Source organism: Oncorhynchus mykiss, chromosome 6, assembly GCF_013265735.2.
Source record: "Oncorhynchus mykiss isolate Arlee chromosome 6, USDA_OmykA_1.1, whole genome shotgun sequence".
Lineage (NCBI taxonomy): Eukaryota > Metazoa > Chordata > Actinopteri > Salmoniformes > Salmonidae > Oncorhynchus > Oncorhynchus mykiss.
Genome location: NC_048570.1, coordinates 99,519,862 through 99,533,922, shown reverse-complemented (window position 1 = coordinate 99,533,922; position 14,061 = coordinate 99,519,862). Strand labels below are relative to the sequence as shown.

Genomic DNA, 14,061 nt, shown 5'->3' with positions numbered 1-14,061 from the left:
CATAAAGTAACCTACTCTGGTATCATTAATACAGTATGGTCTATAGAATAACATAAAGGAACCTACCCTGGTATTATTAATACAGTATGGTCTATAGAATAACATAAACCTACCCTGGTATTATTAATACAGTATGGTCTATAGAATAACATAAAGTAACCTACTCTGGTATCATTAATACAGTATGGTCTATAGAATAACATAAACCTACCCTGGTATTATTAATACAGCATGGTCTATAGAATAACATAAAGTAACCTACCCTGGTATCATTAATACAGTATGGTCTATAGAATAACATAAAGTAACCTACTCTGGTATCATTAATACAGTATGGTCTATAGAATAACATAAACCTACCCTGGTATCATTAATAAAGTATGGTCTATAGAATAACATAAAGTAACCTACCCTGGTATCATTAATACAGTATGGTCTATAGAATAACATAAAGTAACCTACTCTGGTATCATTAATACAGTATGGTCTATATAATAACATAAAGTAACCTACTCTGGTATCATTAATACAGTATGGTCTATAGAATAACATAAAGTAACCTACCCTGGTATTATTAATACAGTATGGTCTATAGAATAACATAAAGTAACCTACTCTGGTATCATTAATACAGCATGGTCTATAGAATAACATAATAACATAAAGTAACCTACCCTGGTATCATTAATACAGTATGGTCTATAGAATAACATAAACCTACCCTGGTATTATTAATACAGCATGGTCTATAGAATAACATAAAGTAACCTACCCTGGTATCATTAATACAGTATGGTCTATAGAATAACATACAGTAACCTACCCTGGTATCATTAATACAGTATGGTCTATAGAATAACATAAAGTAACCTACTCTGGTATCATTAATACAGTATGGTCTATAGAATAACATAAAGTAACCTACTCTGGTATCATTAATACAGTATGGTCTATAGAATAACATAAAGTAACCTACTCTGGTATCATTAATACAGTATGGTCTATAGAATAACATAAAGTAACCTACCCTGGTATCATTAATACAGTATGGTCTATAGAATAACATAAAGTAACCTACTCTGGTATCATTAATACAGTATGGTCTATAGAATAACATAAACCTACCCTGGTATTATTAATACAGCATGGTCTATAGAATAACATAAAGTAACCTACCCTGGTATCATTAATACAGTATGGTCTATAGAATAACATAAAGTAACCTACCCTGGTATCATTAATACAGTATGGTCTATAGAATAACATAAAGTAACCTACTCTGGTATCATTAATACAGTATGGTCTATAGAATAACATAAACCTACCCTGGTATTATTAATACAGCATGGTCTATAGAATAACATAAAGTAACCTACCCTGGTATCATTAATACAGTATGGTCTATAGAATAACATCAAGTAACCTACTCTGGTATCATTAATACAGTATGGTCTATAGAATAACATAAAGTAACCTACCCTGGTATTATTAATACAGTATGGTCTATAGAATAACATAAACCTACCCTGGTATTATTAATACAGTATGGTCTATAGAATAACATAAAGTAACCTACTCTGGTATCATTAATACAGTATGGTCTATAGAATAACATAAACCTACCCTGGTATCATTAATACAGTATGGTCTATAGAATAACATAAAGTAACCTACCCTGGTATCATTAATACAGTATGGTCTATAGAATAACATAAAGTAACCTACTCTGGTATCATTAATACAGTATGGTCTATATAATAACATAAAGTAACCTACTCTGGTATCATTAATACAGTATGGTCTATAGAATAACATAAAGTAACCTACTCTGGTATCATTAATACAGCATGGTCTATAGAATAACATAATAACATAAAGTAACCTACCCTGGTATTATTAATACAGTATGGTCTATAGAATAACATAAAGTAACCTACCCTGGTATTATTAATACAGTATGGTCTATAGAATAACATAAAGTAACCTACCATCATTAATACAGTATGGTCTATAGAATAACATAAAGTAACCTACTCTGGTATCATTAATACAGTATGGTCTATAGAATAACATAAAGTAACCTACCCTGGTATCATTAATACAGTATGGTCTATATAATAACATAAAGTAACCTACTCTGGTATTATTAATACAGTATGGTCTATAGAATAACATAAAGTAACCTACCCTGGTATCATTAATACAGCATGGTCTATAGAATAACATAAACCTACCCTGGTATTATTAATACAGCATGGTCTATAGAATAACATAAAGTAACCTACCCTGGTATCATTAATACAGTATGGTCTATAGAATAACATAAAGTAACCTACCCTGGTATCATTAATACAGTATGGTCTATAGAATAACATAAAGTAACCTACTCTGGTATCATTAATACAGTATGGTCTATAGAATAACATAAAGTAACCTACCCTGGTATCATTAATACAGTATGGTCTATATAATAACATAAAGTAACCTACTCTGGTATTATTAATACAGTATGGTCTATAGAATAACATAAAGTAACCTACCCTGGTATCATTAATACAGCATGGTCTATAGAATAACATAAACCTACCCTGGTATTATTAATACAGCATGGTCTATAGAATAACATAAAGTAACCTACCCTGGTATCATTAATACAGTATGGTCTATAGAATAACATAAAGTAACCTACCCTGGTATCATTAATACAGTATGGTCTATAGAATAACATAAAGTAACCTACCCTGGTATCATTAATACAGTATGGTCTATAGAATAACATAAAGTAACCTACCCTGGTATTATTAATACAGTATGGTCTATAGAATAACATAAAGTAACCTACCTTGGTATCATTAATACAGTATGGTCTATAGAATAACATAAAGTAACCTACCCTGGTATTATTAATACAGTATGGTCTATAGAATAACATAAAGTAACCTACCCTGGTATCATTAATACAGTATGGTCTATAGAATAACATAAAGTAACCTACCATCATTAATACAGTATGGTCTATAGAATAACATAAAGTAACCTACTCTGGTATCATTAATACAGTATGGTCTATAGAATAACATAAAGTAACCTACTCTGGTATCATTAATACAGTATGGTCTATAGAATAACATAAAGTAACCTACTCTGGTATCATTAATACAGTATGGTCTATAGAATAACATAAAGTAACCTACCCTGGTATCATTAATACAGTATGGTCTATAGAATAACATAAAGTAACCTACTCTGGTATCATTAATACAGTATGGTCTATAGAATAACATAAACCTACCCTGGTATTATTAATACAGCATGGTCTATAGAATAACATAAAGTAACCTACCCTGGTATCATTAATACAGTATGGTCTATAGAATAACATAAAGTAACCTACCCTGGTATCATTAATACAGTATGGTCTATAGAATAACATAAAGTAACCTACTCTGGTATCATTAATACAGTATGGTCTATAGAATAACATAAACCTACCCTGGTATTATTAATACAGCATGGTCTATAGAATAACATAAAGTAACCTACCCTGGTATCATTAATACAGTATGGTCTATAGAATAACATCAAGTAACCTACTCTGGTATCATTAATACAGTATGGTCTATAGAATAACATAAAGTAACCTACCCTGGTATTATTAATACAGTATGGTCTATAGAATAACATAAACCTACCCTGGTATTATTAATACAGTATGGTCTATAGAATAACATAAAGTAACCTACTCTGGTATCATTAATACAGTATGGTCTATAGAATAACATAAACCTACCCTGGTATCATTAATACAGTATGGTCTATAGAATAACATAAAGTAACCTACCCTGGTATCATTAATACAGTATGGTCTATAGAATAACATAAAGTAACCTACTCTGGTATCATTAATACAGTATGGTCTATATAATAACATAAAGTAACCTACTCTGGTATCATTAATACAGTATGGTCTATAGAATAACATAAAGTAACCTACTCTGGTATCATTAATACAGCATGGTCTATAGAATAACATAATAACATAAAGTAACCTACCCTGGTATTATTAATACAGTATGGTCTATAGAATAACATAAAGTAACCTACCCTGGTATTATTAATACAGTATGGTCTATAGAATAACATAAAGTAACCTACCATCATTAATACAGTATGGTCTATAGAATAACATAAAGTAACCTACTCTGGTATCATTAATACAGTATGGTCTATAGAATAACATAAAGTAACCTACCCTGGTATCATTAATACAGTATGGTCTATATAATAACATAAAGTAACCTACTCTGGTATTATTAATACAGTATGGTCTATAGAATAACATAAAGTAACCTACCCTGGTATCATTAATACAGCATGGTCTATAGAATAACATAAACCTACCCTGGTATTATTAATACAGCATGGTCTATAGAATAACATAAAGTAACCTACCCTGGTATCATTAATACAGTATGGTCTATAGAATAACATAAAGTAACCTACCCTGGTATCATTAATACAGTATGGTCTATAGAATAACATAAAGTAACCTACTCTGGTATCATTAATACAGTATGGTCTATAGAATAACATAAAGTAACCTACCCTGGTATCATTAATACAGTATGGTCTATATAATAACATAAAGTAACCTACTCTGGTATTATTAATACAGTATGGTCTATAGAATAACATAAAGTAACCTACCCTGGTATCATTAATACAGCATGGTCTATAGAATAACATAAACCTACCCTGGTATTATTAATACAGCATGGTCTATAGAATAACATAAAGTAACCTACCCTGGTATCATTAATACAGTATGGTCTATAGAATAACATAAAGTAACCTACCCTGGTATCATTAATACAGTATGGTCTATAGAATAACATAAAGTAACCTACCCTGGTATCATTAATACAGTATGGTCTATAGAATAACATAAAGTAACCTACCCTGGTATTATTAATACAGTATGGTCTATAGAATAACATAAAGTAACCTACCCTGGTATCATTAATACAGTATGGTCTATAGAATAACATAAAGTAACCTACCCTGGTATTATTAATACAGTATGGTCTATAGAATAACATAAAGTAACCTACCCTGGTATCATTAATACAGTATGGTCTATAGAATAACATAAAGTAACCTACCATCATTAATACAGTATGGTCTATAGAATAACATAAAGTAACCTACCATCATTAATACAGTATGGTCTATAGAATAACATAAAGTAACCTACCCTGGTATTATTAATACAGTATGGTCTATAGAATAACATAAAGTAACCTACCCTGGTATCATTAATACAGTATGGTCTATAGAATAACATAAAGTAACCTACTCTGGTATTATTAATACAGTATGGTCTATAGAATAACATAAAGTAACCTACCCTGGTATCATTAATACAGTATGGTCTATAGAATAACATAAACCTACCCTGGTATCATTAATACAGTATGGTCTATAGAATAACATAAACCTACCCTGGTATTATTAATACAGTATGGTCTATAGAATAACATAAAGTAACCTACCCTGGTATTATTAATACAGTATGGTCTATAGAATAACATAAAGTAACCTACCCTGGTATTATTAATACAGTATGGTCTATAGAATAACATAAAGTAACCTACTCTGGTATCATTAATACAGTATGGTCTATAGAATAACATAAAGTAACCTACTCTGGTATCATTAATACAGTATGGTCTATAGAATAACATAAAGTAACCTACCCTGGTATCATTAATACAGTATGGTCTATAGAATAACAAAAAGTAACCTACCCTGGTATTATTAATACAGCATGGTCTATAGAATAACATAAAGTAACCTACCCTGGTATCATTAATACAGTATGGTCTATAGAATAACATAAAGTAACCTACCCTGGTATTATTAATACAGTATGGTCTATAGAATAACATAATTAATGTAATTGGTTCAGAGTTTGTTTTGATATTTTAACCTGCGTGTCATGATCGCATTTGGTGTAGGGGGACAAAATAAATGTATGCATGATAGCGCATGATGGCGCACGCGCGCAGCCGGTTTGGGTTCTGTGTATGTGCTGTTATTGTGAAGTGGAAACGTCTATGAGCCGAGAAGTGGAAGGCCATACAAGCTCACAGAACGGGACCGCCAAGTGCTGAAGTGTGTACAGCATAAAAATCATCTGTCCTCGGTTGCAACACTCACTACCGAGTTCCAAACTGAGGAATTAAAGGAATTACTCTCCTTCAAAAATACAAGGCAAGTCTGGGCCTGCGCCATAGAGATAGATAGAGGACTCATCTTTATATCTGTTGCCATTATAGCATAAAATCAAATCTCTCCCATTATAGCATAACAGCATGGGCAGCGCCATTGAGGCAATCTCCATATTGAAGTAGTAATTTTTCTTCATGATGATCCAGATAGGACATGACTCCAACAGGGTTATCGGGATGGATCAGCCAATAAAGTTGGAAGTCCCACCCAGTTAACTATATTAAATACAACCTATATTAATAGAATCTTTTGGCGACTAGGGGCCTCTATTATTCTCTATGGTCTGCACCAAGCCTGTCTGCAGGGTATATTGTGCTAGAGCGCCCTCTGGTGGCTTAACGCTCAATAAGGACTTAATGAGATATTATTCATTATTAGTATCAGTTATAAATAGAGAGTAATGAGAAGAACATTTTAATAATTAATGCCAATATTGGTTGCAGACCTTGCGGACCAAACTCCACTCCATGGTGAAGGAAGTTTACGAACTTCACCAACAGAGTGGAGAAGAGACCAGGCTTTGCGGAATCTAGCCCCGACTATATCGATTATTATTATTATCAGTTATAAATAGAGAGTAATGAGAAGAACATTTTTATAATTATTGCCTCTATTGGTTGCATGTGGCAGACCTTGCGGACCAAAGTCCACTCCATGGTTAGAGACCTTTGTAACAATAGTTGCTTTCCTTTCTTTGCTTGCTGAAATCCATACATTTTCAATAAACGTGAATACAACCACCGACTTTTTGCTTGTTTCCGTTTCTCGAAGGTGGCAACTCAGCACACGTGTCAATGTAAATCCGATGAAGTGTGTAAATGAAACCTATATAAAAATATTTATATGATTTCTCCCTCGTTATTTCTCAGTATCTCTAGAGTCTGGACAGAAATGTGCCAAGTCAATAAAGTTATGGAACAAATGTATTGTTTACTGGCGCCTGTAATGATCTACATTTGAATGGTTGTCACTAGCTGTAGATCGTGTGATTTGATTGGACACAAAGGCATACGTCATGTCATCCCTTTACTTCAGAAACGAGAATAAACGTCGGTGGTTGTATTTGATGAATGTTTATTGAAAAAGTATAGATTTCAGCAAACAAAGAAAGGCACGCAACTACAGAGGACAAACATAGATACAAGGTAGGCGTTTCATGATTTTTGACCTTGAGCGAATCGATGAAGTCGGAGCGAGATTCCGCAAAGCCTGGTCTCTGCTCCACTCTCTCTGATGGTGAAGTTCACTATAAACTTCCTTCACCATGGAATGAGGTTTAGTCCGCTAGGGGCAGACCTTGAGTTGGAGCCTATTGGCCTACCGAAATGTGGTCTATGACTAAAAAGAAAGTAAAGGTGGTAAATGTATTATATCTTAGTAAAAATGGCAATACGAACGAGGTGTCTATTCTCCATGTCAGTTTATCAGCACTTCTCTCCTGTCTGCCAGCGAGGAGGAGGAGGAGGAGGTCTCTGTTGTTTCTTCATTTACGTCACCCCTCTTTCAATCCCTTCCTCCTTCCGTCCTGCTCTACATACAACGTCAACGGGGGACACCACGTTCAAACTGGTTTCTCATATTAACACCCACCACAATCACTTCGCCACCATAAACCTCTTTTGGAACCAGGTGAGTTGAATATATGTTCATTGGTGAAATAAAGGAAGGAAACAACAGAGCGAATAGAGTAGACCGGCCGGAGAGGCGACAGTGTTTCTAGTCTAGCGTCATTTATCTCATTCCTTTTCACTCGGTTTGGAAATGGCTCTCTGTGTATCGCGAGTGTGTAATGTGCTTGTTTACGCGGTTGTTTCGTTATCTTTATGGCGGTTAACATCGGCTTGTAAACAAAAAGCCAGTCTACGTCAGCCACTATGTAGCCAAAATGTCGTCTTTTATTTGACTTCCACACTCTATGTCCCATGCCACAAACCGATGGCGTCGTGAGGGTGGGATGGAGGGAGTGTGAAAGAGACCCATAAACGAGTAGCGAGGCCACACTAGGTATCCCCATCTCAGAGCTGAGCCCTCCATGCCACTAGCGGGTCTGGCCGAACCTATCTTTAGTAGGCCCGTCCAGAACCTGTCTTTCTTCAACTTAGTTTTCCTGCCAAGTTATCGGCCCATTTAAAGATACAGCGCGTGTTCAGAGGCTAATAATGACCAACCAATTGAAACAAGTCCCGATGTTTTTTTGTGCTGTTGGATACAATTGGTACGACCATGGAGGAATGGTTAGGCTACTTTGAAACTGATAATGTAGGTCTGCCAGGTCTGAGTTGGTGAAGATACGTTGTTGCAGACACTCCATTGCATCAACATGCAATAGACTCGAGGCTGATGCTTCTTGTTCCAAATGAATGGATTTCTGACCCAATCTCTAGTCTTTTGTGAAGCATCAGCATTAGCCTCAACAACAATTAAAATCTAGTCCAGGGGAACACAGTTCTGGCCCTACCAGGTCTGGTGTACTGCTGCTTTTCTGTTCTACCTGATAATGAATTGCACCCACAATACAGTCAGGGACAGATATTTAGGCAACACAATGATATGGATTATTGTACTGCATTACAGGTACGCCCAATGTAATAGATAATTAATAGTAGTCAGATCTTGGTGAATAAACACTGCATACCAGGTGCTACTGAACATCTGGTTTATGAGTTGATAGTCTGGTACTGGAGATTACAGTAATGTCATGGAGGTGGTACAGTAGATTATAGTAATGTCATGGAGGTGGTATAGTAGATTATAGTAATGTCATTGAGGTGGTACAGCAGATTATAGTAATGTCATGGAGGTGGTACAGTAGATTATAGTAATGTCATGAAGGTGGTTCAGTAGATTATAGTAATGTCATGGAGGTGGTACAGTAGATTATAGTAATGTCATTGAGGTGGTACAGCAGATTATAGTAATGTCATGGAGGTGGTCATGTTGATTATAGTAATGTCATGGAGGTGGTACAGTAGATTATAGTAATGTCATTGAGGTGGTACAGCAGATTATAGTAATGTCATGGAGGTGGTATAGTAGATTATACTAATGTCATGGAGGTGGTCATGTAGATTATAGTAATGTCATGGAGGTGGTACTGTAAATTATAGTAATGTCGGAGGTGGTATAGTAGATTATAGTAATGTCATGAAGGTGGTTCAGTAGATTATAGTAATGTCATGGAGGTGGTACTGTAGATTATAGTAATGTCATGAAGGTGGTTCAGTAGATTATAGTAATGTCATGGAGGTGGTACTGTAGATTATAGTAATGTCATGGAGGTGGTCATGTTGATTATAGTAATGTCATGGAGGTGGTACTGTAGATTATAGTAATGTCATGAAGGTGGTTCAGTAGATTATAGTAATGTCATGGAGGTGGTACTGTAAATTATAGTAATGTCGGAGGTGGTATAGTAGATTATAGTAATGTCATGAAGGTGGTTCAGTAGATTATAGTAATGTTATGGAGGTGGTACTGTAGATTATAGTAATGTCATGGAGGTGGTACAGTAGATTATAGTAATAGTAATGTCATGGAGGTGGTACAGTAGATTATAGTAATGTCATGGAGGTGGTACTGTAGATTATAGTAATGTCACGGAGGTGGTACTGTAGATTATAGTAATGTCATAGAGGTGGTATAGTAGATTATAGTAATGTCATAGAGGTGGTACAGTAGATTATAGTAATGTCACGGAGGTGGTATAGTAGATTATAGTAATGTCATGGAGGTGGTTCAGTAGATTATAGTAATGTAATGGAGGTGGTACTGTAGATTATAGTAATGTCATGGAGGTGGTACAGTAGATTATAGTAATGTCATTGAGGTGGTACAGCAGATTATAGTAATGTCATGGAGGTGGTACAGTAGATTATAGTAATGTCATGGAGGTGGTACTGTAAATTATAGTAATGTCGGAGGTGGTATAGTAGATTATAGTAATGTCATGAAGGTGGTTCAGTAGATTATAGTAATGTCATGGAGGTGGTACTGTAGATTATAGTAATGTCATGGAAGTGGTACAGTAGATTATAGTAATGTCATGGAGGTGGTACAGTAGATTATAGTAATAGTAATGTCATGGAGGTGGTACAGTAGATTATAGTAATGTCATGGAGGTGGTACTGTAGATTATAGTAATGTCACGGAGGTGGTACTGTAGATTATAGTAATGTCATGGAGGTGGTACTGTAGATTATAGTAATGTCATGGAGGTGGTACAGTAGATTATAGTAATGTCATGGAGGTGGCACAGTAGATTATAGTAATGTCATGGAGGTGGGACAGTAGATTATAGTAATGTCATGGAGGTGGTACAGTAGATTATAGTAATAGTAATGTCATAGAGGTGGTACAGTAGATTATAGTAATGTCACGGAGGTGGTATAGTAGATTATAGTAATGTCATGGAGGTGGTACTGTAGATTATAGTAATGTCATGGAGGTGGTACAGTAGATTATAGTAATGTCATGGAGGTGGCACAGTAGATTATAGTAATGTCATGGAGGTGGGACAGTAGATTATAGTAATGTCATGGAGGTGGTACAGTAGATTATAGTAATGTCATGGAGGTGGTACTGTAGATTATAGTAATGTCATGGAGGTGGGACAGTAGATTATAGTAATAGTAATGTCATAGAGGTGGTATAGTAGATTATAGTAATATCAATGCGGTGGTACAGTAGATTATAGTAATGTCATGGAGGTGGTACAGTAGATTATAGTAATGTCATGGAGGTGGTACTGTAGATTATAGTAATGTCATGGAGGTGGTACAGTAGATTATAGTAATGTCATGGAGGTGGTACAGTAGATTATAGTAATGTCATGGAGGTGGTACAGTAGATTATAGTAATGTCACGGAGATGGTACTGTAGATTATAGTAATGTCATGGAGGTGGTACTGTAGATTATAGTAATGTCATGGAGGTGGTACAGTAGATTATAGTAATGTCATGGAGGTGGTACTGTAGATTATAGTAATGTCATGGAGGTGGTACAGTAGATTATAGTAATGTCATGGAGGTGGTACAGTAGATTATAGTAATGTCATGGAGGTGGGACAGTAGATTATAGTAATAGTAATGTCATAGAGGTGGTATATTAGATTATAGTAATATCAATGCGGTGGTACAGTAGATTATAGTAATGTCATGGAGGTGGTACAGTAGATTATAGTAATGTCATGGAGGTGGTACTGTATATTATATTAATAGTAATGTAATAGTGGTACAGTAGATTATAGTAATGTCATGGAGTTGGTCATGTTGATTATAGTAATGTCATGGAGGTGGTCATGTTGATTATAGTGATGTCATGGAGGTGGTACAGTAGATTATAGTAATGTCATTGAGGTGGTACAGTAGATTATAGTAATGTCATGGAGGTGGTACAGTAGATTATAGTAATGTCATGGAGGTGGTACTGTAGATTATATTAATAGTAATGTAATAGTGGTACTGTAGATTATAGTAATGTCATGGAGGTGGTCAGATTGATTATAGTAATGTCATGGAGGTGGTACAGTATATTATAGTAATGTCATGGAGGTGGTACAGTAGATTATAGTAATGTCACGGAGGTGGTACAGTAGATTATATTAATAGTAATGTAATAGTGGTACAGTAGATTATAGTAATGTCATGGAGGTGGTCATGTTGATTATAGTAATGTCATGGAGGTGGTACTGTAAATTATATTAATATCGGAGGTGGTGCAGTAGATTATAGCAATAGTAATGTCATGGAGGTGGTCATGTTGATTATAGTAATGTCATCTCTGTACAGCACTTTGAGATATCAGCTGATGTACGAAGGGCTATATAAAATAAATTTGATTGATTGATTGATTGATGTCATGGAGGTGGTACAGTAGATTATAGTAATGTCATGGAGGTGGTACTGTAAATTATAGTAATGTCATGAAGGTGGTTCAGTAGATAATAGTAATAGTAATGTCATTGAGGTGGTACAGGAGATTACCATTCGGGCTTCAGTAAAAAACATAGCACAATTACAGCAGGCATGAATGTTTTAAATGATATCACTGAAGCCCTTGACAAAAAACAGCACTGTGGCTTTTGATACAGTTGATCATGCTATACTGAGACAGAGATTGTCGAGAGTAGGTCTTTCGGAGCATGCAGTTGCATGGTTTGCTAACTATCTGTCTGATAGAACTCAGTGCACTCTGTTTGATGGGCTCATTTCTGTCTGTAGTGGTGTGCCCCAGGGCTGTGTACTTGGTCCCATCTTATTCACTATTTATATTAATCATTTAGACAAAAATGTGCAAAATGCACAACTTCACTTATGCTGATGATACTGTTATTTATTGTTGTGCCTCGTCTCTCACAAAAGCTTTCCAGAACTTGCAAACTGCTTTTTATACTGTTCAACATACCTTTCAATTAAAGCTTATCCTCAATACTGACAAAACTAAACTACAGGTGTTTTCTAAAGCAAGAAATAGACCTCTGAACCTTTCACCTATTACTACCTGTCAGGGCAAGGAGATTGAGACTAACCTCATATAAATATCTTGGAATTTGAATTGATGATGGCCTCTTTTTTAAATTGCACATTCAAGAACTTACAAAAAAATGTAAACTGAAGTTGGGATTTTATTTTAGGAACAAGGCCTGTTTTTCTTTTGAAGCCAGAAGGAGGCTAGTATCAGCTACATTTATGCCTATACTAGACTATGGGGATATTTTATATATGAATGCTTCTGCTCAGTGTTTGGAATCAATTGACACCCTTTACCATGGCACATTGAGATTTATTTTAAACTGCAAAACCCTTACACACCACTGCACTTTATATACCAGGGTTGACTGGCCTTCTCTAGTCACTCGTAGGCTCAGTCACTGGTATACTTTTTTTATAAAGCCATTTTGGGTTTACTACCTTTTTATTTGGCCATTTTTATTGTTCAGAAAAGGGCTTTTATGTTCTCTGTCATCGGCTTGTAACACCTTTACATCATATTTTTCAACTGGAAGAACTTGTCCCGATTGGTGTTTTTTCCCCACCTTCATTTAACCAGGTAGGCCAGTTGAGAACATGTTCTCATTTACAAATGCGACCTGGCCAAGATAAAGCAAAGCAGTGCGACACTGCTTTGTGATGCCGGTGATGTCTGGTGAGGACCTGCCTTACAACAGGCCTAACAAACCCTCGGTCCAGCCTCTCTCAGCCTATTGCGGACAGTCTGAGCACTGATGGAGGGATTGTGTGTTCCTGGTGTAAATCGGGCAGTTGTTGCCATCCTGTACCTGTCCCGCAGGTGTGCTGTTCGAATGTACTGATCCTGTGCAGGTGTTGTTGCACGTGGTCTGCCACTGCGAGGATGATCAGCTGTCCGTCCTGTCTCCCTGTTGCGCTGTCTTAGGTGTCTCATATTACGGACATTGAAATGTATTGCCCTGGCCACATCTGCAGTCCTCATGCCTTCTTGCAGCATGCCCAAGGCTCGTTCACGCAGATGAGCAGGGACCCTGGGCATCTTTCTTTTGGTGTTTTTCAGAGTCAGTCACTCTTTAGTGTCCTAAGTTTTCATAACTGTGACCTTAATTGCCTGTAAGCTGTTAGTGTCTTAACGACCGTTCCACAGGTGCATGTTCATTCATTGCTTATGGTTCATTGAACAAGCATGGTTAACAGTGTTTAAACCTTTTACAATGAAGATCTGTGAAGTTATTTGGATTTTTACGAATTATCATTGAAAGACAGAGTTCTGAAAAAGGGACGATTCTTTTTTTTGACTCA

General features: G+C 35.6%; 1 protein-coding gene across 3 annotated transcripts in view; it reads left to right on the top strand.

The window, feature by feature from the left end:
* The first annotated feature begins 7,307 nt into the window (after window positions 1–7,307).
* The window catches only part of LOC118965010 (zinc finger protein 710-like), a 46,844-nt gene continuing 40,090 nt past the window's right edge, over window positions 7,308–14,061 (top strand). Inside the window, exon 1 of one of the 3 annotated variants that reach the window (XM_036981710.1) lies at window positions 7,308–7,436. Coding sequence is in view for 2 of the 3 variants with exons in the window: in XM_036981708.1 (XP_036837603.1) it covers window positions 7,654–7,920 (267 nt within the window). In the remaining variant the exon portion in view is untranslated. Of the gene's footprint in view, window positions 7,437–7,584; window positions 7,921–14,061 lie in introns of those variants that run through there. The other 2 variants (XM_036981708.1, XM_036981707.1) reach the window with 2 other exon arrangements.